Below are 24,589 nucleotides of genomic sequence, written 5' to 3' on the forward strand. Positions count from 1 at the left end.
TCGTGGGAAGAGGAACCTAGGAACCCTCCTCCCAGGCTCGGAAGTGGATTAAGGACTACAAGGAGAGCCGAGAAACTTGCCGACCTCCTGTAGGGCTAGAGAGGCCACGAAGAGACGCAGGAACTTCCGGGGGCGGGCTTTCTGGTCCTTTGGCGGCGGCGGTGGGGGTGGGGGGAATGTGGGCGGCGTGTACCGTGAAGGTTCACGATTGCTGGGCTTCCACTTCTGTTACTTTGAAACGGTGCCTGAAATTGGGGGTGACCATGGCAAAGAGCAAGTTCGAGTACGTGCGGGAATTCGAGACGGACGACACCTGCCTGCCCCACTGCTGGGTAGTGGTGCGGCTGGATGGCAGGAATTTCCATCGGTGAGTGAGCGCAGCTCTGGGCCGCGCCGCTCGCCGACGCTTCCGGGGAAATCCTACCGGGATCGCGGGCCGGGATTCCTGGTCACCGGAGTAACGCGGCAACCAATGAGCGCGCGGCATTGAGCATCATTCTAGGTGCTGGCTGTGACATGATGGGACGCGAGCTGGTCTGGGTGTTAAAGGCGACAGGGTGTCCCGCTGGTGAGAAGCGGGCTTTCCACAAGGACCTTGTGGAAAAAGCCGCTTTCGGCCACGGTACTTCAGCTCTTCGGCCAGCTGCCCAGCTGTTTCGTTCGAGAACTGACTGTTCAGAGGCTCACTTAGGCCTTGCTGTGCGCAACACTTGACAGTATGTTCTTGTTTCATTATCAGTAGCAGGACACATGGACTGGGCTCAGGAGGAAAAAAAGTCAAAGAAGGCAGAAGTGTAATAAAGGTGGGAATGTTTTTTAAAAAGTGCTATTTTAGTAATGATTATTGTAACAAACACTTATTGAACACTTCTAAGAAGCCAGGCATAATTACATTTGTTACCTTCCCTTAATCATCAGGACAATTCTATAAAGTAAATACTCTATCCCTATTTTATAGAAAAGGGAATTGAAGTTTAACAATTATGTCCCCTTTTCTTAGCTGGTCAGGACAAGAAAAACCTGAATTCTTAAGGAATGTGTGGACTCATGGCGCCATTACAGCACCTTCCTCTTTGAACAGCCTCTTTGATCTGTGGTGTCAATGACAGGTTCTCCTGCATCCATGCCCTTTTCTCTCTTTCTCACGAAGGTTTTCTGAGAAGCACAACTTCGCCAAACCTAATGACAGCCGCGCCCTCCACCTAATGACCAAATGTGCCCAGACGGTAATGGAAGAACTGGAGGACATTGTGATTGCGTATGGACAGAGTGACGAGTACAGCTTTGTGTTCAAGCGGAAAAGCAATTGGTTTAAGAGAAGAGCCAGGTAATCCCATAGCCCAGCTCCTTCAGAATCTGTCCTGTCAGCATCTGGTTTCTGCTTATCTTAAACTCAGACTCGCAGACCACAGATGACGTCTGCCGCGTCTGCAACGGCACAATGTTTGTGTATTCCCGTTAGGACTGTTGTCCTTTGATCTGGTGTCTGAGCATTCTTTCTGCTCCATTCCCCATCACCTTGGATGCTGGACTGATTTGGCATTGAACATTAAGACCAGAGAAATAGACCATGGAATATGATATTATGATTCATAGGTTGGCTTTAGCCGGTGACAGTCTACAGAGGTATAGCGGTATTACTAAACTTTTAATAAAGGCGGATTTCAGATGAAACAGGCAAATCTCATATTTGAGTATTTTCAAACTCTTGCAGGAAATAAATCATGTAATAAATTGGTATTTTTTATAACAATGGTTTCTCTCCTTTCAAGACTTAGAAAAAAATACCTCTTGAACCATAAATTCACATTATATTGTACAGAAAAAATTCATGTTAGTAAATTATTTATAGGACTAGGGGGAGAGGCAGGCTTCAGTTCAAATACATAACTGAAATATTAAAGAGGTTTTTCTTGGTCGCTCATATTTTATCTGTAGGTTTGCGGGCCAGTTTGTGTAATCTCTCTGTCACACCCACAAGCCCTATCAGGGTGTTGAGTTAATGTCCTGTCTGTTCTCTTTTCTTGCTCCACCCATTGTGCCTTACACTCGCAAGTAAGTTTATGACTCACGTGGCCTCCCAGTTCGCCTCCAGCTTCGTGTTCTATTGGCCGGATTACTTTCAGGACCAGCCCCTTCTGTATCCCCCGGGCTTTGATGGAAGAGTTGTGCTGTATCCTAACAACCAGACCTTGAAGGACTATCTCAGCTGGCGGCAGGCGGATTGTAAGTGAAAGGAGTTGAACAGATGCAATTAAAACACCAATTCCAGGCATGAGAGGTGGTAATCTGGCACAGATTTGGCCTGCATGTATTTTTGTTTGGAATGAAATATTTAAAAATATTTTTTTAATTAGTTAAAAGTAATTGAAAAATTTGGAGATTTCAGGTAAATACTATTTCTAGCTTTTTTTTTTTTTAATTGGAAGATCTGGCGGTAGTAAGTCTATATTCCCACTGACTGTTGGACAGAACCTTTGCAGTGGCTGCTGCCTTCACACACACACACACAGGAGTCAATGTGCCACAGTCTCCACTAGTCCCTGTTCCCTCTCGGGGCAGGGGACGGGTCACCTACTCGGGTTTGAGATGTTACTCCTGCCCTACATGATTGAGATGAAGTATTGGTGAGACTTTCTCCTTTGATGTATCTTGATTTTGCCAGAAGAACTGGAAAAGAGATGGGAACAGTGAAAATCCCATAACCTGGAAGGTATACCTAAGCTTAGTGCTCAAGTTAACAGGTTTGTGTAAAGCATAACTGAAATAACAGAATAAAAATTCTTAGGAAATAAGTGTGTTTCTGGTTGCCCACTTCCCCCCATGTTTCCTGTGTATGGTTTTGGGGAGGTCAGTAAATATCTCTGAGATCTCTTTCCTTTAAAAAGGATAGAGGTGGGGCTTCCATATTCTTTGAAGCATGAATACTGAATAAAGATATATATGTATAAACAGTGCCACTTTATTCTCTTAACAGGTCACATCAATAATCTCTATAATACAGTTTTCTGGGCACTCGTACAGCAGTCTGGACTAACACCAGTACAAGCCCAAGAGAGATTACAGGTATAAAAGTCTTAATGTGTTAAAGCTTAACTGTAGTCTCTCCCATGACACTTTGCATTCTTTTAAAGCTCTCTCTACAGCTTTGTTTTGAAAGCATAAAAAAAATCAGACTAGTGGCAACTCTGCTGCTTGCTTGTGCTGTGATGCTCCGTGAATTACTTCTACTCCCTGAGTCTCAGTGCCCACCCCTGGAAGAGGGAAGCAGTGACATTGGCCCTGCATTCCCACGTGGTAGCGCTTGGCTGGAGCTGAGCTTTGACTGCCCTCTTAAGCAAGGCATGTGCTCTTCTTTTTCTGCCAGTCCCACCTGACCTCTTCCCTCATGGCCAGGCCCTGCTGGGCACCTGCAGTTTCTCAGGTCTGTGACCCCAATGAGTTGTAAAGCGTCTAGGCTCTGGGAGTCAAGGAATCGTACTCATGTCATGTTTCTGTTTGATTTTATCCCCTCTGACTTAGTTTTCTAGAGGTAAAATGTAAAGAGTAGTAGTTCCAACCACATAGGTTATGGTGAGAATTAAATGATGTGATGCCTGTAAAACACATAAGATAGTACAAAGTACATTGTAAGCAACTTAATAAACACTGGCTTCTGTTATTAGATGACAGTGCCACTTGTAGTATAACTAATTCTGAAATGAAATGATGAATTGTAACAGTTCTTAATACAATGTCTGGTCCTTTATAACTATTCAGTAAATGGTTACCATTACTAAAAATAATGATAAAGATGTATATATAGGGTCTGGCACAAATAATGCCCCCTTTTTATTACAAAATCATAAGCGTGTAATTCTGTAATATAACATCACACTCAAGCACACTATATGACATTTCAGGTGAAATGTTCAAATTAAAACTATAAATTATTACATCCATATTATTACCCTACCAACCACACTCAACAGGTGTTACTTCTGCCGGATGCTGTATGGCAATAATGGGAATACTAATAGGTCTGTCCAGTTTGGAAGAGCCAAGCTTAGAATTTGATTTTTCTTAGAAGAATAAGAGCAACCTATAGTCTTGGGGAATTTGTGTAAACTCTCTAAGCCTCAGAGTCCTCATTTCCAGTATGGAGATGGTTATGAGGGTCAAATAAGCAAATAAACATAAAGCATCTAGTACAGAACAGGTGTCTCACTGTTCCTGTCCCCCACCACCGTCATGACTGGGAGGACTTTGTCTGCTACAGAAGAGATTTATTTTTAGCATTCAATATTGTTCTGTATTAGTTTCAGGTATACAGCATAGTGCTTAGCAGACGAGAATTTTTTGAATTTATACATCCAAAGATGGGAACTGTGCTTAAAATGCAAATTCTTCACTATCAAAAGATGCTTGGTAGAACACTTCCGCTTCTTGAGCTGTTTGTGGAAGTTCAGGTCGAGGTGGAATGGTAGTTAGGGTAGAGATAAGACATACAAAGCTTTGCATATCTGTTTTTATTTTCTCAGGGAACTCTTGCAGCAGACAAGAATGAGATTTTGTTTTCTGAATTCAACATCAACTACAATAACGAGCCGCCGGTGTGTAGGAAGGGGACTGTGTTGATATGGCAAAAGGTAATGCTCGGGCCCTGAGAAAAGGGAGGTCAGGGAAGGAGAGTGTCCGTGCCCGTCCCGAGTTTGTCTTCCCTGCCGCCTGGTGCTGCCGAGGCTGCAGCTGCTAACACGAGTTAGGTCCTTCCCCAAACAAGGAGCTATAGATTCACTATTTCAATGCCTTTTTTTTTGGTCAGTCCATGCCCATTGTATCAGTTTGTCAGTGAACTTTGAGATCTTGAATCTCTCCTGTAAGTAGAATCACAGAATTTTAGACCTGTGACACTTACTTTTCTGTATCATAATCTCTCCTCAAATCAAATAAAACCCTGTTAAAGGGTTACAGTGCAGATATAAGGAGTGGTGCATTCATAACACAGTTAAGGAATATTTTCTCCTACACTGGACAATACCACTGAATGGTCCATCCATCCTGTGGCACCTGTAATAAGAGGCCCTAAGAGATGTTGATGTGAGGGTTCTGATACTTGCAGAATACTCAGGAGATTCCCCAGACATTCACACTTACCTTAATGTTCCGTAATGAGTCTGTGCATTCACCTAAATCCTTCATTCTACCAGTGTTTTCCCTCTGTGCCAGCTCCTGGCCACAATGACTTTCTCTAAATGTATTTCCTTCCATCCAAAGTAGTTTTTCTGAAATGAATGTTTTCAAGTATTAAGGGGAACCTTGGGAGCTAGTCAGTCATTCCACTAGCAACTTCAGCTCTTTTACTAGTTTTTTTAAAGCACACTTGTTCTTTGGAGACTTCTTAATTGCACATGGGAAAACAAAACTACCATTAATTCTATAGTTATTCTTAAAAAATATTTTACAGTTATTGCTAACAAGGAACAAGAACTCTCTGTTCCTAAGATGTTCTTTTAGAATTTAACAACATAACTCTTTTTAGAAGTATTTTTTAAAGATTTTATTTATTTATTTTTAGAAAGGGAAGGGAGGGAGATAGAGAGAGAGAGAGGGAGAGAGAGAGAAACTTCAATGTGCAGTTGCTGGGGGTTCTGGCCTGCAACCCAGGCATGTACCCTGGCTGGGAATCGAACCTGGGACACTTTGGTTCCCAGCCCGAGCTCCATCCACTGAGCTACGCCAGCCAGGAGAAGTATTTTTAGTTATAAAGAAATTCATGTATGTTGAGATATATGTGTATCTGTATATCTCTGGTAAATATATGTATGGCAGAAGTATATAAAGTAAGAAAACGAACCTCCTTCACATCTTCCCCTTCTCTTCCAAGCCCACTCTTGAGTTCACAGTGTCAATATTTTAACTTACCTGTAGGTGGGAGAAGTTATGACCAAAGAAGTGAAGCTTCCCGTAGAAATGGAGGGGAAAAAGGTGGCAGTGACGCGGACCAGGACTAAGCCAGTACCCTTGCACTGCGATATCATCGGGGATGCTTTCTGGAAGGAGCACCCAAAGATCCTAGATGAAGACAGCTGACCCTGCGCTTTCCTGTTCTGCTGTGCTTAACCACGGAAGGCCCCCAAGTCTTCTGGCCTTAGGTGGCCCTAGTATCCCTACCACCCAGAATAGTGTCCCAGGCATGTCATGACTGTGGCTGGGAGGGGAGCAGGGAAGGAATGCATGGATGGGGCGAGGGGTCTTGTTCTTTAGGTGGAACGCCTTTTTTGCAGTGTTAGAACATGATTCCTTTGGTAGAAGTGCATTTTTTAAAAAATCATGGTACTATTTTTATAAAGTGAGAACTGTTTTATGCCTTGCCGAATGAATCATTTTTAGATTATGGCACAAGACTTACAAAAACCTGCCAAACTCTTTCCACCTATGATACAAGATGAGGCCAAAATTTACTCTGGCACACTTGTTCTTAACTAGAGAATCCAGCGACCTTAAATCTCACCTTTCCCACCCTTCTACTTGGCATTCATCTTTGGCAGACCTGGAGACGAATGTAGGCCACTGCCTGCAGGCTGTCTCTGAACTCAGGAATTCCAGGGAAAACTCGGCTCGGTGTCAGTCTCCACGCTGGCAACCTTGGCGGTACAAATGAGTAGTTTGGATGTCCTTAGACAGTCCATAGATTGATTTTGTGGAGTTAATCAGCATGACCATCATCTTGCCAGGGGCATTGTTTGCAAGGCCACTTATGTCTTTCTAAGAAGAGTCATATGTATATTTGAGAAGAAAATGTGTGAGAATGAGTGAACTATCAGGGAGGAACATGCACTCCATGTCCTTTAGATACTTGTTTTTAAAGTCACCTTGTCACCTGTTGGACTTCCTGAAAAAGATTCTGAGGTCACTTTTGTATAATCAGAACAGTGACATTTGAATCGGAGAGCAGAGGGGTCAACACTCCCCTCGGGGTTACCCAGCACAGGTGTCAGCAGAGTCCCAACGTCCCCACCTGGTGCTGGCCAGTGGAGGTGGGATGGGTGAGGTGCCCAGGAAGCTGCAGCAGTAATTTCATGCTGCCCAGCTGTTGGTCTCTGAACGGGGGGGGACAGTGGGGACAGGTGGTGGGAGAACTCACATTGCCTCTTGTCCTTGTTTCATATTTTAGAGGAAAGAAGTTATTTGGCTCTATTGAGAACTAATTAAGACACAGCCCATGTCCCAGTGCCTGGTCTTGCATTGCAGAATTTACAGCCAAGAAGAACATGTATTTTTGAAAGAGCAACGGCTGGTCTCACGCCTCCCCTATTGATGCCCCATCTGTCCACGCTGTGTTTTCCTTTCCTGTTCTTACTCCACAGGAACAGGAGATGTGCCTCATGTTTAGCAATTGATAAAATCCCTTTGAGAAGGAAAATAAAGGTTTCAGCTCCCTAGGCCTAATTTTTCATTTATTTTTCTCGCACACAGTATATAAGTCCCATTTGTGTGTATATGTGTGTGTCTGTGTAAGCCAGAACGTACATACCTTTCATCACAGCAGTGGTTCACAGGTTTCTGGGTGCACGAAGGTACCTGGGATGCTTGTTTAAAATGATGACCCCATATTTCCCCATGAAGATTTGGGGTTCAGTAATTTACATTTTAACTCTAAAGAGTCCTGATGCCTATAGTCATTGATACATCACATTCTGGGCCACAAGGTATACTGTGATAGGCCAAATAAGGCAATAAATAATGTAGCTCTTGATTGGCAAATAAAAGTGGTAAGTAAATTTATAGCACTTCATATCAAAACATACGGGCATTAAAGTACAAGTTTTCAAGACAAAACCATCCAAAGATATGTGCTTTCTTTTTTTTTTTTTTAAGATTTTATTTATCTTTAGAGAGGGAAGGGTGGGAGAAAGAGAGAGAGAAACATCAATGTGTGGTTGCTGGGGGCTGTGTCCTGCAACCCAGGCACGTGCCCTGACTGGGAATTGAACCTGAGACACTTTGGTTCATAGCCCGCGCTCAATCTATTGAGCTACACCAGCCAGGGTGAAATGTGCTTTCAATGGACGCTATGCAATACTACAAAGGCTCTCATTTGATTTTGTCATAAGATTTGGGGACAAACACTTGTTGCTTGAATTTGAATTGCCAGCAGTTTGTAGCTTTGGGTTTTGTTTTGGCACAGTTTTGAGCAAATGAATATCCTAGGCTTAATACTCATGCCATAACTACACCTATAGTGCTATTATTGCTTGACGGTTTTTGTTATTTTGTGTGTATTCATTCCAATGTATAGTGCAGTTGTATAATCATTTTCATCTTTTTTAGGACAGAATAGTATTCTCTTGCACTTCCTTTCCAAATCTAAAGAAACATACACAAAAGCAGCCGGTGTAGAGTTAATACTAGTTGATAGTTTTGAGGAGTGGTGGCAGTTAGATTTTTGTGGCCTGTAGGTAGCTGGAACATCTTACCTCTGCTGGATGAGGGGATAATTAATACCTGGGCCTTTAGGGAAGACTATCATTTTAATATTAAAAAATGTCTTGCTGAGCAGAGTGTATAAAGTACAGCCAGTCTTGTAAATCCTTCATCCTGTGTTCCAAGAGCAGGATCATTTCCTCCAGTTGCTCAGCAACGCTTAGAAAATCACTGATATGATTTTTCTTTAATACCAAGATTTCTGTGTTAGTGCAAATTACTTTTTAAATAGGAAATGGAAGGAAATGGAGGACTGGGATCCACCCACTCTTCATTATTTCATTGTGCACTTAACCAATATTAGCTAACATAGGCCATTTATGCACTCTGCACTGCATCTTCCTTGTTAGGGCAATTCTAGGACGTAGCAACTATTAGTCACATTGAAGATGAGAATGTGAAGACCCAGAAAAGCGAAGTAATTTGAGTCTAGGGAGGCTTAACCCCAACGGTACTATTCAGCATGAAAGCAAATTGGGACATTTCTAGTCCTCTTCCTGCCAGCTCAAGCTAGAAGTAAACGGCAGTCCCAGCGAACAGAGACACGCCTGGGGAGTTTGTTAACCTATTGGTCCGGGATTCGACCCCAGGGAATCTGGAACACGCTCAGTGAAATACAGATGGGGAAACAGCATTAAAACAGATCAACCCGTCACCCTTGCCCCGAGCGGCGGGGCACCCTGATAAGCTGCAGCTGCGCGCCACGCCCCTGGAGTCGCAGACCGCGGACCTGTGCTGCCCTCCCGCGGCCGCGCCGGCGCAGTGCGACCCCGCCCCGCGGCTGCGCAGTGCCGCCCTCTGGCGGCCCCGCTCCTTCTTCCCATCGGCCTCAGCTTGCGGGCCTTTCAAACATGGAGGAGCGGGAGCGGGGGGCGAGGTCGCCTGGCGCCGGGAGCCCGGCGGGCCCGCCCAGCCCGCGGTTGGATGTCAACTCGGACAGCTTCGACCCGCTGCTGGCCCTGTACTCGCCCCGCCTGCCTCCCATCCCCTACCCCAACGCGCCCTGCTTCAACAACGTGGCCGCGTACGAGACCTTCCTCCGGACGGGGTCCCGGGGCGGCGGGCGCGGGCGGGCGCGGGGCGCAGACCCAGCCTCAGGGGCCTCCGCCGCCGCTCGACCCTCCAGCAGGACCCGCCGCCGTGCGGACGCCGCCGCCCCGGACCCCGAGCGCATCGAGCGCCTCCGCCGCCTCATGGTGGTCAAAAAGGAAGGGGACGAGGCCGACCGGGACAGCCGCCGGCCTCCGGGCCGGAGCAGGAAGGCGCCGCGCAACGTGCTCACGCGAATGCCCTGTGAGTCCGGCGGGCGCGGACGAGGAACTGGCCGGCTGCCCCGGAGGGGGCTGCCGAAGGGGCACATGCGGGACGATGGGGACTTGGCGTATTAGGGTCTGTACATTTTAGGGGAAGGGTCTCGTGAAGGTTTGCCGAGATAGTCAGCGACTATTGGGCGGGGGGGTTGTGCTTGAGTGCCGTGGGAAATGGGAGCGGTCGTCCAGAGTGATGAAGGGTCCGCCCGAGCCCTGAGGCAGAGTGGAAAAAGCTGGAGAGGGAATCGGGTGCTATGGGGAGGGTCTGCGTAGGTAATGGGTGTCGGTCTGCAAAGGTGGTGGGGTGATGAGGAACCTGCAGAGAGCACAGAGGAATCTGCAGGAATGGGGGGGGCGGGTCTGGAGAAGTGGAGCCTGGAGACCACAGGAAGGGCTTGCAGAGGTGACAGGAGGTCTTGGGGACCACAGACGGAAGAGGTGGTGCACAGCCAGCATTAGGGGAGTGAGTGTTTGGTCAGTGGGGTGTGGGGACGATGGAAGGGAGTGTGGGGAGATCTGTTCAGGTGGCGCAGGGGGACATAACCTCAACCCCTGCACGTTAAGTGACAGCTCCTTCTCCAGTGCTGTAAGTAGAAGGGTCACAGACTCTCGATGTGCACCTGTTCACTTTGCCAGATCTCAAGTGCTAGAATGCAGCAGGCACAGATGCCACTAAAACACAGACACTGTTTTACAGCTCTTGGAGCCTCCTAATAGATCCTTAGAGCAAAGCTGTAAACAGCAGAGGTTGCTAATGTGTGAATTAGGTCTTGCATAAACGGAATAAAAACAGCCCAGGGTTATATCTTTAGTCATCTGGCGAGCAATTCTGACATCTGCCAGGTGAATGCAGTGACCTACTTAGCCATTCAGAGCATCTATGTCCTGATAGCTGAATTGTGACATTATTAGATCCTTGCCTTCGGAATGGAGGGTTGTGCTAAGCAAGGGTATATTTTGTTTTATTCCTAGAAATGTGTTTATTTAGAGAGAAACATCCTGAAAAGCTGTGTGCTGTTGAGGGTGCCTCTGTCAGGTGGTTCACCTTGCCAGAGCAGCCTTGCCCAAGTTTAGGGTTCGCCCCAGATTGCTTGTCCTGCAATAACACAAAGATAGGGTATCATGTTCCTAAAGTAAGAGCAGTTTGGGGGACCTGATTTTGCCTCTATTTTTTGCCACATCAGGTCTTTGAAATGCGCCCCAGGTCTCAGCATGTATCATTCCTTTCCATTTTGCCAGTTATTGCATTGCCACTGAGATTGTCAAGGAAAAGAAATATTTCTATGTGGCGGACGGCTTTTGCTTTACCTGGGGAGCACCTGTGCTGTATGTATTGTTCTGGCAGAGCGTGAAGCCCAGCTTTGTGGATTTACCACTTTAAAATCTATGCCAGGAATCAAAGCCTCGCTTTGCTCTGAAAATTCTAGTCGTGCCACTGGAAACAGTAGCATGTGTGTACATGACGGAGATGGGTAGGTGTCACAGAGAGTTATGACCTTCAGAAAGCAAAACAATAACAATAACAACAAAAACCCCCAAAAACCAAAACAAAAACAGAAGCATGGATGAAGACTAGATGTATTCAAGAAAGAGTTTCTGTAAGGGTAAACATTAGGTCTCAAAGGCAAGGAAGACCACGGTTCCAGATAACAGTAATTATTTGAAAATCAGGTTGTTGAGGTGTAATTTACATATAGCAAAATACTCCCTTTTCATGTGTTTTGAAATCACCACCACAGTTAAGATACAGACCACTTCCATCACCCAAAAAGGCTCCTTGTGCCCCTTTGTAAGCCAGGTGATAATTTTATTGCTGCTAATTGTAGCTACTATTATTGAGCACATATGTGCTCTACATTTTGCTAAACCTTTCAAATGCATTATATCTCATTTTGCCCTTAGATACAACTTCGTAGATGAAGAAACTGAGGCTCAGTTATTACCTTTTAGGGCCCAGGTCACATAGCTGGTTAGTTTGCAGCTGAGAATCCTGGGTTTGTCCAGCCCCAGGGCCTCTGTGCTTACCCCGTATGCTCATTTCAGGGGAGGAGGAGGAGAGGACGTCATTCTCGTGCTTCTTTGTGTGCTCGTTTTTGGTGTGTGGAGGGTGCTGCATGTGTGAGGCCGAGGGTGTGTGTCCAGAGCAGTGAGAGTGAAATTTGGGTCCAGAGAGGGACTTGTTGCTAGAATCCATGGAAGAGCCAGCCGGAAGAGTTTCTGTTCGACTTTGTGATGATAGAGAGTGAGAGCCGTGGAGTGTACTCTTAAGCAAAAGCACTTTCAGGGCAGATGTTTTAGGAGCTAAGTTTCTGGCAGTAAAACGCATTTGAGGGTGGAGAAGAATGCGCGTTTGACTGCCTCTGTGTGAGCACCGACTCCCCCGCTGCCAGCTGTTTTAGTTTAGGCGAGTCACTTAGACCCTTGGGGGCCCCAGTTTCCCCATCTGCGAGGGGAGGACTGGGATAGACTCCACTGTGGTGAGGTTTAAGTTAGTTAACACCTCTAAAGCATTTACAACAACAATCTTCCTTAACATGCAGGAAGGTTCTTGGGGAATGTGAGATGTCCCTGGTAGACTGCCATCAAAAGCTCTGGCCAGAGCCCTGGCTGGCGTAGCTCAGTGGATTGAGCGCGGGCTGGGAACCAAAGTGTCCCAGGTTCGATTCCCAGCCAGGGTACATTCCTGGGTTGCAGGCCATAACCCCCAGCAACCGCACATTGATGTTTCTCTCTCTCTCTCTCTCTCTCTCTCTCTCTCTCTCTCTCTCTCTCCCTCCCACCCTTCCCTCTCTAAAAATAAATAAATAAAATCTTAAAAAAAAAAAAAAGCTCTGGTCAGGGTGCATGTACTCTGCCTCTATTGACTGTTGGCTCAGCTGTTTACTAGGTGGGTGACTTTGAGCAAATTATTTCAGCTTTTCTGAGCCTTGATTTCCTCACCTATAGACGGAGGGGAAATAAGGCTACGTATGTGTTAGTTGTGACGATTAAAGAAAATAGTGGTACATAAAGTTAAACTTACCACAGGGCGTGGCCCATACTGAGGGCTTAGCAATTGGTGATAATGATGGTGACAGTGATGATGGTGATATGGTTGGTTCTGAAGGAGAAAGATCTTAGTTATTGAGAATCTATTGTTTGAATTTTGTGATGGCCATGAGCAGGGAGAAAAGTAAGAGTGGAGCTGAAAAAAGTGACCTGGATTTTGGAGGGTGCGGCCCAAGCACAGTGGCAATGGAAAGGGGGATTTAGAAAAAAAGTTTTCTGCAAAAAAGAGGTGTTTTTTCTTGTGGTTTTTTGTTTGTTTGTTTGTTTGTTTGTTTTTGCCTTTGGTCGTATTAAGTTTTATTAGCTTAGCTCATACTTATTTGGAGTTTGTCACAGAGGCGGCTGGAAAGAGGTTGAGAACGTGAAGCTCGTTTTCGCCTTGGCAGGTTGCTCTGATGGGTGGTGCTGGTGTTGCACCTTTGATCACAGAGGGAGAGAAATGCATCCTGGAACGACACCTTATTACACTCTTGGAAGGAAAAAAAATCAAGGGAAAGACACAGATGTGAGAGATGAAAGACCTGAGTTTCCTGTTGGTTTAGTTAGAATAGAGGACTTGTTAAGCCACATGCTTGTCCTTCCTCCTTGATTTGGGGGTGTGCAGGGAGAAGCAGTGCCCTATTTGCCTCCAACTTCGAAACAGAATGGTCTTTCCACTCTTTGTGGAAACACATGTGTAAGGGGGTGAGCTGGGGGCAGTGTATGTGTGTGTAGGCAAAGCGAGTAATCCAAGCACTGTATCAGTTTTCTAAGTGTTTGAATTATGGAGATTTATTCCTGAGTCTAGAAGCTAACTAGTCCTCTAACTTTATTTTATGAATGAGGAAACTTGGACTTGTAGAGAGAAAATTATTTACCAAGGTCACACTGAAAGTTGTTTACAATGTTGGATTTGACACAGTTTGTAACACATATCCAGATACATGTACACCCCCCCACACACACACCAAAGGGTCCGAGAATTTTAGACTTGCTAGAGGAAGAGTAGATGATGAAGGTCAGACCAAGGTTCTCACGTTCCTTTCCAAGGCTGCTGTTTCTGCCACTCTGTATCACCTGGTGCCTTCTTGCTGCATCTTCAGTCTGACATAAGCTCCTACTTCTCACCTTATGGCACTTTCTTCCAAGAGTATTTTCTTTTATTAATTTATCACTGCCATCATTCATAAGCCCATCCATGAGGGAAGCACAAGGTCAAGAGTAACCAACAGAGTTATCCGAACCGAACTGCAGAACTGTTGTTCTATTTTTGTGCCACTAGAAAGAAAACCGTCATTTTTTGTTTGTTTACTTTCAATGGCATTAACCTCCAAAGAATTCTGCCTTGCAAACTTGGGAGGGAAGGAAAGACTGAGACTGTGTATGCATGAATGTGCGAGTGTGTGTGTGAGAGAGAGAATGTGTATGTGTGTGATTTTCTTTTGGGAGGTTGTATATACTATGTAGTATAGGCAGCAAATCGTGAAGGGTAAATTAACATGAAATAATAAAAAAATTCATCTCTGTTCCCAAGCTCTGCAAAAAGAATTCATCATGTTAAAAGCTGATAGTATCATCCCAGCATTCTTATGCATTGCCACGCTGCTCTTTTTACGTGATGCTCATCCGCAGTCTCGTGGCAGCCAAATGTTAGGCAGGTCCTTTCCCCGAGCAAGACTTGGAATATAAGCAGGTCCGTGACTGCTAGTGTGAAGGTGATGTATATTGAAACACTTCAGACATAAGAAGATTTTTGGTGCTTTGGAGGGCTCAAGCTGGATATGTGGCTCACGAGAATTATCCTAAAAAACGTCTTAACGAGACACAGAATGAGAAGAATCTAGCTGCTGTGTACATTTAATGTGGTATTTCTTTTTTGCCCAGAAAGGTTTTAAATTATGATGCATCTTAGAATCATAGACTCTGGGATGTACAGAAGGCGAAACTTTTGGATGATAGCCATTCACATGGTTTATCCACATTGTGTTGGAATCTGGTCTCATTCCAGTGTGTGTTGTGTGTTGCCGGTAACAGCCATATCGCCCGTTGGGCCTCTTTGTCCCCACAGTGAGGCTGCCACGGCACAGCGCTGCCTTGTGTTGCTGGGATGGATGGGTAGTCTTGGTTGTCAGTTCTGGGAATGAGAGCAGATGTTCGTGCTACGCTGACCGTTCTTCTCTCGTTTCAGTGCACGAAGGCAGCCCTCTGGGTGAGCTCCATCGCTGTATCCGGGAAGGGGTGAAGGTGAACGTGCACATCCGCACTTTCAAGGGGCTTCGGGGCGTCTGCACAGGCTTCCTCGTGGCGTTTGACAAGTTCTGGAACATGGTAATTGAGCCTTCCGCAAGGGGCTGGAAGAACCTTTGGGGAGTAAATCTTTTATAAGTCTAAAGGCCCTGAGTAACCTTATTCAGCAAAACCTACAGAATAACTTCCCAGAAAAACTAGAATCCTTACACTCTCTTGGGAAGCAGCAAAAAGGTTCTTTTTATTGTTTTCTTTTCCTTAAGGCAGTGGCTTTCAGTTGGGTAACTTTGCCCTCTCTCCCTCCCAGGGACATTTTTTTGATTGTCACACTGTAGAACAGGGGGCTCCTGGCATCTAGCGGGTAGAGGCCATGGGTTTTGCTGCATGTCCTGCAATGCAGACAGCACCCGCCAACAACAGAAATGTATCCAGTGCAGAATGTTTTTAATGCCAAGGTTGAGAAACCCAGCCTTAAGGAATAATGACTTATTTCACCTGTTTAGTAAATTTACATTGATTTCCTATTAAAAATATTTATCGGCATCTCAGTTTGGCTGGCACAATGCTAAGTACAGAAGTTTCAGGAAGGAACTGTCACTCTTGTTTTTAGAAAGATAGGAAAAATACAATGAAGATTACATTTTAAAAAAAGAAAGATAAAGTCAGAGGGGACGCAGACATTGATAAGAAAGATACCTTGCATGGTGTTTGCTTATGAAGACGTGTACACATGCTCCCAGCCTTCTAGAGGCTACTGTTTACTAGACACCTGAAGAAAAGAAGGGCTATGTTATGACATAGCACAATGTAATGTGAGGCAGTTAAAGCAGGAGCCACCAGGGCTTCCTGGTGTTTCTCCTCCGTGTGGTCATCCGTCTCCAACTTTTCTTTTCCCTGCACTTTGTCTGCATCCATGCATTCCCCTGCATAATAATAGTAGTTACTAATATTTAGTAAGCGCTTATGTGCCAGATACTATAATAAGAACTTTATATGTATTATTTCAGTGAATGAATTGCAGATATATTTCTGTTTCATTTCACAAATGAAAGGGTTGAGGCTACAGATTTTGGAAGATTGGTCCAGATCACACTGTTAGTAAGTGGAAGTACTAGGAGTTTATTTTAGTTCTTTCTGACTTTTGAAACCATGTTGTCAACCATCATGGAATCAGAAACCTGGAATTGAATCCTAACTTGGTAACTGTGGGACCCTAGGCAAAGTAATTTCTGAGGCTCAGTTTTCTCACCTCTAAAATGTGAAGAAATATGTTTTTTTATTATAATTTTACCTTTGAAGGAAAAGGACTTAAGAGAACATATGTAATAACAATGCTGGTAATCGTGACACTGTCAGCTTATATTTGTACAGTGATTTACACTTTTCAAAGTAGTTTCTCACACAGGATCTCATTTGATCCTGACAGCTGTCCTGTGTGGCTGATCTCTCAATGACGAGAATTCACCAGTAATTCATTGTATAACTCTGGTCAGTCTCTGTTAATTGCTTCATGAAACTTAGAGACTGGAAAAGGAGAAGAGGCAATAAGTAGTGCTTCTCAAAGTGTGTCTAAGGCTGTCCTGCAGCAGAGTCACCAGGGGTTTCTGGTTAAAACAGAAAGCTCCTAGGCTTCATCCCGACCTGCTGAATCCGAATCTCTAGGACGGTAGCAGCCCTGGGTTCCTACTTGAATAAGCTTCCTAGAGTTTATGCACAGTGAAATTTAAGAACCTCTCTGCAGTTGTAAAGGCCCCTTACCACAGTAGAAATTCGTCTTATATGGTCGTGGCCACTTGGAAATCCTACTTAGAGGGTGCCAGGTATTGCCATTTTTTCTCTGCCCAGTGGCTGAGTCACCTCTTAAGTTTAATTATGCTACAATTAGATGTTATTCTGCCTTTAAAAATTTTTTTGAGAGCTATAGAAATAGTATTTTTTAACTGTCTTATTTTCCCCTTTGGGCTGTTTCTCTAGGCACTTACTGATGTGGATGAGACCTACCGAAAGCCTGTTCTAGGCAAAGCGTATGAGCGGGATTCTTCATTGACTCTCACCAGGGTAGGTCATTTCTCCTCATTTCCTGGGCACCCAGCACGCTTTCAGCTTAGGAGTTAAAGTCACTGAGCCCAGTGAGCGTGTTTCCTAGCGGGAAAGCCCTAGTGCTGCCAGCCAGCTGTGTCTGGCCCAGGGTCTTCCTCAGTCTGTCTTCTTATGCTTCCAGCTAATCTCAGATGAGTTCATGCTTCTGACCTGCAACAAGTTACCCCTTAGAAGGCCTAAAAGTCTTTCTTTTTTACCCTGTAGAAGTAAGCAGGTGCCTTTTCTCTTGACAGACTTGCTGATTTATCTGAGTTATGGGTAGAAATAGAAAATTCATTGCTAACTTTTTAAAAGTTGTGAAGCAAGTTGTCCACAGAGCACAATGAAAGAATTTGGTCTTTTTTCTGTACATTGGAAGAGGGATGCTAAGGGCTAATATTTGTCATTGCTTTCCTTGTAGCTGTTTGATCGACTAAAACTTCAGGATTCTTCCAAGAAGGAGGCAGACTCTAAGTCTGCAGTTGAAGACTCCACTCTGTCCAGATACTCCCAGACATCCACTTGGAAGGTAGCGTCAGTGTGGGGAAGAGGAGACACTGACCGGGGTTCACGCAAGCCTTCCCGCTCCGTTCCTTCCTCCCTGCAGGCGTCCACAAGGGAGGAGTCCCGGTCCGAGCTGTCAGGGAGGACTCTGCGGACAGACGGGTCTAGTGTGGGAGGGACCTTTTCCAGAGCTACCACACTTTCTAGGGGCCAGTCCCGTAAGAAAAAGAAAAAGCCCAAAGTAGATTACCAAAAGGTATTCACTAGACACATAAATCAGATTTTCATTCGAGGAGAGAATGTCCTGCTGGTTCATCTGGCACAGTGACTGCTCAGCCTCACTTGAGCTTTGGCTTTTAGAAATAAAATGCATGAACCGCTGCTATGCTGTATCCTAGTGTCCCAGTGAATCCCTGAGTCGGAATGATTCCCCCTGGTACTGCATGTGTTGAGGAGGTAGCCAGGCTTGGGCTCTCTGGGAGATGAGCGCCCTCAAGGGGAGACGGGTCTTGGGAGGGTGGGCATTTGCATGAATGTCAAGGCTAAAGCTGCACACGGGCACATACATCTGATTTGGGATTGTGGTCTACTTCAAACACTCAAACCAAAGATAAGACCTTCCATTTGAATCAGGAGTTATGGTGTCAGTTGAGTTCACCCCATGGACTCTATAGCATGGGGGACAGAAACTCTCGTTGTACAAGGTGGTGCGCTGAGTACTCATGAATTTGAATCTAAGGAGCAGTATACCCTGCCATGGAGCCCTGCACCCACATTTTGTAACTGACTGTTAAATTTTGCTTTATACCATTTTCTCTTAATCAGGAACTGTAATCTGTGGATATCTATAAGAGCTAAGAAAGCTGCCAACTTATATAAGGGTAAAATATGCATAGTTGGTGTGCTTAAAGCAGCCAGCAACGAATGCCCTGTTTTTACCCCTCTCCTTATTATGATGGAAAGGAATAGGGGACCTCAGTGGTCTTTCCTTACCAGTGGTAACTTCTGTGAATGGCATACCAGGTGGGACTGTAAGAGGCTCACATGGTGGCTTCTTGTCCTTCTCTCTAACTTCTGTGGCATGGTGCTAGTGCATGTACCCTGTGTATTGCCCCTTTGTGACCTGTCCTGTGAGCTTTATGGCGAGGGACTGTGATCTTCATGTCTGGCTTCAAAGAGAGTGCTGCATGAACTCAGTAATACACATGCATCATACAGCTGAGAGTCCCCTTTCCAGGCAGGGCTGGCCCAGTGTAGAAAGCTTTCCGAATGGTTTCCCACGGGGCAGTGGTGGTAGTTCCGTTGTTTTCTTGTGTCAGGCCAAAGAGGTTCTCACAAACGACAGTGGTGCTGCCCGAAAGGGGCACCTTGCTCACAGCCTGGCTGCAGTCGCAGGAACACCACAGCGCTCGCTGGTGCTACTTGAGTCGTGGTCACGTGTGGAATAGGCGATGTCGCGACACAGACTGTTAGGCAATATTGGTTTTTTTTTTTGTTTTGTTTATATTTGGTTTTATTGTAGGTAACTCATGTTCAAAGCGAAAATAAGAAAGAGCTACTAGTTAAAATGCTTGAAAAGAAAAATTTCTCCTGCTGCATTGGTTGTGTGACTTAGATAAGCCTTTGAAAAGCAGGGTTAATAGAGTTTATGGAGCTAGGATGCCTTGTCCTTCTGCCAGCTGGGTCACGGGCTCATTATATAACGAAAGGAGAGCAGGCCTAGTCCCTCTGTGCCTCTGTTTTTCCCTGTCAGACACTTACCTCACAGGGGCACTGAGACAGTTTTAGGAAGGCATTTCAAACTTTCTGAACATGTGTAAGTGCCATGAGTGGTTTTTATTAACTCTATTTCATAGTTCGGTAAGAAATCTTACAGGCAAGGCAGGTGCCACATGAGGAAGTGATCTCTGTAGGTGTCATAATTATGATCTTTCTGTGGTCAGAAGGCAGCGATATCCTCGGGAACTATTTTCCATGTTCCATTCCTTTCTTCTAAGGGACAATGGATGTTTCAGAAGAATATCTTCAGTAAGAGGAGAGTAATATTTCTTTGCTGTGCCCCCTACATCCTAGCCCCCACCCTTTTCTGACCATTATCAGAAAGACTTCCCCTGCACTTCCTAGGGGTTTATATGACAGTTCCAGAGGGAGAATGAGCATCTAAAAATGACACATCCCCACAAGGGAATTTGTGGAAACTCTTTTGTTTATTTATTTTTTTTATTTTAAAATGTATCTTTATGCTTTTCGGGCCAGAGCAGACCCACTAAACATTCAAAGAGGTTCCTGGTCACAGACTTGGAACAGTCATCTTTGGGATCTGCCAGTCTCATCTCTTCTAAATGGTGTGTCTGAAGTCTTGGCCCTCCAGTTAGCAGTGCCATGTTAACCCTGCGGTGGCCCCCAGGCTCTGCCTCCGCACCGGCCCGCCCTGTTTGGCCGTCCCCATCTGCCTTCCCGCTTGTTCCTCGGCTGGGAGCCGTGACGGATACTAGGTCCTCCCAGTACAGTAGAGCTTTGAAACGAGAAGGAATATAATCAGTTTCTATTCATTCTAAAGATTTAATCATACCTGATTGAATCCAACCTGATTTACTTTAAACACATGCTTTCTTTCATGTTTGTATACAATTTTCATACATCCATATAGGATTAATGTCCTTCTTTTCTGCCCAACTTGACAATCCCAGCTCGGAAAATTATTTTAAAACTGTGTAACCTGTTTTACATGCCCATTTATTTGTTTGGTTTGGACAGTGATCCCGGAATGAATGAACTATCTAGTAATATGCTTTTTGTACGAAGTGTGATACTTTTCTAGAGAAGTCAGTTTTTAAAAACCATTGCCTTTTTCCTTATTATTGGAGAAATTTTTCCTGAGGAAGAAAAAATAGGTCCTAACAATGTATATGCTGCTCAGAGCAATGTGCTAATCCAGGCCTTACAGTGAACTGCTGTGGAAATGACTGAGTCTCCCTGGGGCGGGGGTGGGGGGGCAGAACGGTAGGGTCCTGGGGCCTGAGCCCCCGCCGCGCCCCCAGGGGCTCAGAGCAGCTGCGGAGCAGCACAGCCAGCTTCAGTGTTCTCCGGAGACTTGGGGTGGGGAACGTGGTAGGAAGAGCACTTGTTTTTGAACATCCAACTTTGGTTCTTCAGAGCGATCCCTAAACTTGGGAATGTGTTCTCTAGACATTTTCACAGGGCATACCTGTTTTCCTGTTGAGGTGCTCCCAGGAGTTTCCAGCTTTGTTAGGTAAGAACAAGGGATTAAGAAATGGAAGATAATGGTTTCAACACCCAGAAACCGTGTGCACGCTTTGTACATAGAAGTAATTCCACTGTCTACCATGAGGAGGACTTGCACCTCCGGTGGTTCGTTCTGGTGTCTGGGACGCATTTCTGCTTCCTTTCGGGACCATCTACGGCAGAGGTGGGCCATGGGGAGGCAGGCAGTGAGTGGCAGTGGCGGTGGTAGCCTGCTCTCTGTGCACGGAGCGTGTGAGGTCAGTCCAGATGCCATTAGCGGTGAAGTGTAGGTGCATCGGAATTCCAGCTCTGAGTTGTCAGTAGATCGGGAAGGCTTTTTGTCTATTTCTGTGGTGAGACAGTCCAGGAGCACTTTCAGAGACTGCCAGGTCGTGAGCTGTGAGCTGCCCTGAATCCTCAGAGGCCTTCCAGAAATGTGGGTGCACTGCTTCTGTCCCTTGAGAAAGCATAAAAACCTGACTTGATGAAGAGGACATACTCGTCGTGTTCCTGTCTGCGCTGTACCTACAGCAGCCGACACGGGCAAAATCGTGAAATAGAATAGATTCTATAAATTACTTCTTTAAATTTTGTCTTTAGGAAAAAAATTAAATTATTCAAAGACAGCTGGCTGTCACTGGTGCTGCCCTAAAGTTTTCCAATCCTTTGTGTAGTTTTTTATGAATGAGATGATTGCTGTGGGAAGGTCAAGGTTTATATGGGGATATCATGGTATAAATGTAATGGTTTCCAAACTCTTGTAATTGTTCTTTTCCTGTGTCAAATACAGAATGCAGTCAGCCCCTTTTCAGTAACTTCTGTTCATCAGCCCATGTTTTTCTGGGCAGTAACTCCTAGAAGGCTTTTCTTAGTGATTGTAAAGCAAGAATATCTTGTCTGGGCTCATGTTGCAAAGGTGGGATTGCTTTCTGGCTAATTGAGTTGATGAATTTAAGATAAGCCTTTGGGGTTCCTTGCCACTGTTTCCTGGGCTCAGAGGAAGTGGGCCTTCCTTCGTACTCTCAGTGTTTTGAGTATTTTTTCAAATGTTTGTAAGTTCTCATGCACTCCTCTAGTAAAAATGAAAGCTTTCTGTCAGGAAATGGCTTTGGATAGTTTGGAGATGGGGGGGGTGGCGGGGGAAATAAGTACACCTGAGACCTTCAGTTGGTCTTTTATTTATTGAGAATAGAAAGTAGTTTGATAAGCAGCCAGAGTTAGTGCTGCTTTAAAAATACTTTCTGAAAAGATGGAACTGCTCCTCAGGAAAGCTATAAAAGCTTTTCCCCGGACATTGCAATTGCTTTTGGTTTTTGGTCCTCTGGAACAAACGTCTGATGTTATGTTTTTAGAGCTCTGGAGGAAAATGTCTAAAAATTTTAAGGGATTTTATTTAAACAAAGATTATTGGGCTGGATTTTGTGGGAGCCGGGTTCTAGGGCAGTTGCCCAGTTCTTCTGTTGTCCTGGCAGTAAAGCGGGTAGTGAGTGATACCTCGAAGAGTGATTTACTTATTTCCTACTGACCTCGTAAGACCTGAGCCTCCGGGCTGCCCTGGGGAGACTCCTCTGCACCGGGGCATATTACTGTTTTTACAGGCAGGGCTAAACCTGGGTGACTCTGAATTTAGAGTTTTTCTCCTCATATACCAGCTGCTAAAAGAAAAACTGTGACTTGTAATCCTGTCTTGAAATTACTCCTGTTAAGTTCACCTAACCCCTTCCTGTTTAGGGAGGATTGCTGCTAGTAACATCAGTTTGCATTGTTCTGCTTTAGATATGTGCCATATGGGAGTCTGGAAACTGGAATAAATTGATTGTATTAATGTACTGGCTGCCTTGTCTCTGCTGATTTGGGGGGGGGGGGGGCGGAGAGGAGGCAGGGAGGTGTGTTACCAAGAGAAGATACGGACTCAGAAAGTTAAAACATTTCAGACAATGACATTGTTGTGCCTTTTCTTTACCAAAGCCACACATCTAGATTTCTATCCTTGGGGTAACTGTTCCTTCCAGTTTATTTAAAGTTCATGCTTAGAAAAGAAACTTGCCCCACATTGTGAACTGTTTCTTCTAAGCCCCAAGCAATGGTGATTACCCTGTGAATTCATTCCACCCTAATAGCTCAGTGGCATTAATTCACTATCTTCACGATCTGCTGAGGTCACCATTGACTGCTCCTTCTGAATGTTTTACTACATCTAATTGATCCTGACTGCTTCCAAGAATATCTGAATTTGCCATAAGCTTTTCTCTGCATGCAAAGAAAGTTAAACTGTGCAGAGATTTGCCACACTGATTACTGGATCTCCCTAGTGTACTTCCAGAACCAAGTTACCTTGGGAAGATGGACAAACAAATCAAGTTGATTTTTAAAGAGGGAAACCTCGAGTTTACTGTCAAGACCCAGTTCTCCACTTTGAAAGAATATGGTATTAGGTTGGGCTCAGCTGACCTATTACCAGGAAATTTCTAACCACCAAGGAAGTGGAGGAAAGGGAGGCAAGATCCAAATGCTCTAGTTCTGGCTGTTGCTTTTTTGTTTTGCATCTCAAGATGCAAATGAGAATGTCCTCACTAATCAAAATAAAAGCAGAAGAATCAGCTTGACATTTGAAATAGGACGGTTTCAAATGAAACAATGATGGTTAAATTTTGGCAGGAGAATGGAGGCCAGTGGAATGACATGCATGTATCTATCATTCTTTCCCTGTGCTTTTTGGATAGGAGTGGCAAGGAAAGAAAAAGTCTCTTGCCCAGCTCCATTCTCTCTTTGGAGGCAAGTGAAGCTTTTTCCAATCTGCTAAGTTACCACTAGGTGGCAGTGGGTTAAAGAGAACTGCTTTCCTAGAGGTCCCAGGAGGACCTACCTCTCCAGATCTCCCATCACTTCTACAATTAATTGCTAAATGCTCATCAGTCTGGACTGAGATAATCAAACAAAAACGAGCTATAACCAACTCAAGTGGCGATATAAATGTTTCTTACCAATATTGAATTTACCTAATTTGAAGTTAGGAAGCCTGACCAATGGCAGTCAGCCAGTGAACATGCCTGGGGAAGAGTGTTTAGGAGACAAAATGCCCAGTGTCCACTGTTTTAGGGAGTCTCTTGCTATTCTCACATCATGGGGTTCCTCCTTTCATCTTGGAGCACCGTCAGCCTCACTCAGCCTCTTCCCACCTGCTGGCCAAGAATCACAGAACACTGTCTTCGTGCCCCTGGTTCTCAGCAGCTCTGTCTCAATTTTGGAAACAACTCCGTGTATCCAGTATCGATGCCTGGGAGCCCATTTGAGAGAAAGTTGCAGCTCTCTTGTGATTCCACAACCAGAACTGAGCCCCCACAACTGCAAGCAAACATGCTGTGGATTCAGAAGAAAGTTTGTAATAGACGCAGAAAAGTCAGTAGTGTGAGGCCGGGCACGGGGACAGAAGGAGTGGGTGGCCAGTGTGAGGAAGTCTCAGCACTTCATGTCGAGGCCTTCAAAAGACCTTCCCCTCCTTACCTCAACACACAATTTCCCAGTGGCCTATGGTGAAGAGGAATACAGTACGTGAAATAATAAATAGATACTGTCTTCAGGTGAATAACTAAAAATAAGATTACAATAAAAAGCTTTGTCTCGTGTGTTTGTGGGCCCTGGTAGCTTGTACCATACTTCACTCAATCACACTCTGTGACTGGGAAGAGGACAGAATGCTCAATAAGAAA

At 45.0% G+C, this 24,589-nt stretch overlaps 2 protein-coding genes across 5 annotated transcripts; both read left to right on the forward strand.

Moving 5' to 3' along the window:
* Positions 1–176: 176 nt before the first annotated feature.
* On the forward strand, positions 177–7,426 carry THG1L (tRNA-histidine guanylyltransferase 1 like). Of its 4 annotated transcripts, none has more exons than XM_028528780.2 (6): positions 177–367; positions 1,151–1,327; positions 2,057–2,226; positions 2,978–3,066; positions 4,521–4,628; positions 5,911–7,426. In XM_028528780.2, exons 1-6 carry the CDS (start codon positions 177–179, stop codon positions 6,070–6,072), a joined length of 897 nt encoding a protein of 298 aa, XP_028384581.1. In that variant the 3' UTR covers positions 6,073–7,426. The 4 variants fall into 4 exon arrangements, with proteins under 4 accessions (XP_028384581.1, XP_035869729.1, XP_035869728.1 ...); XM_036013836.1 differs by lacking the exon at positions 177–367 and adding an exon at positions 513–803; XM_036013835.1 differs by lacking the exon at positions 177–367 and adding an exon at positions 613–716.
* Positions 7,427–9,299: 1,873 nt separating this feature from the next.
* On the forward strand, positions 9,300–22,708 carry LSM11 (LSM11, U7 small nuclear RNA associated). Its single transcript, XM_028528861.2, has 4 exons — positions 9,300–9,759; positions 14,992–15,131; positions 17,025–17,108; positions 17,551–22,708. The coding sequence occupies exons 1-4, from the start codon at positions 9,318–9,320 to the stop codon at positions 17,959–17,961; spliced, it is 1,077 nt and encodes a 358-aa protein (XP_028384662.1). The 5' UTR covers positions 9,300–9,317; the 3' UTR covers positions 17,962–22,708.
* Positions 22,709–24,589: the final 1,881 nt, after the last annotated feature.

Source organism: Phyllostomus discolor, chromosome 13, assembly GCF_004126475.2.
Source record: "Phyllostomus discolor isolate MPI-MPIP mPhyDis1 chromosome 13, mPhyDis1.pri.v3, whole genome shotgun sequence".
NCBI lineage: Eukaryota > Metazoa > Chordata > Mammalia > Chiroptera > Phyllostomidae > Phyllostomus > Phyllostomus discolor.

Excerpts from the sequence above, each read along its gene's own strand:
- THG1L (XM_028528780.2), top strand. The coding sequence starts at position 177 with ATGTGGGCGGCGTGTACCGTGAAGGTTCACGATTGCTGGGCTTCCACT. Across the intron at positions 368-1,150 it reads GATGGCAGGAATTTCCATCG|GTTTTCTGAGAAGCACAACT; the intron begins GTGAGTGAGCGC and ends TTTCTCACGAAG. Across the intron at positions 4,629-5,910 it reads CTGTGTTGATATGGCAAAAG|GTGGGAGAAGTTATGACCAA; the intron begins GTAATGCTCGGG and ends ACTTACCTGTAG.
- LSM11 (XM_028528861.2), top strand. The coding sequence starts at position 9,318 with ATGGAGGAGCGGGAGCGGGGGGCGAGGTCGCCTGGCGCCGGGAGCCCG. Across the intron at positions 15,132-17,024 it reads TTGACAAGTTCTGGAACATG|GCACTTACTGATGTGGATGA; the intron begins GTAATTGAGCCT and ends CTGTTTCTCTAG. Across the intron at positions 17,109-17,550 it reads CTTCATTGACTCTCACCAGG|CTGTTTGATCGACTAAAACT; the intron begins GTAGGTCATTTC and ends CTTTCCTTGTAG.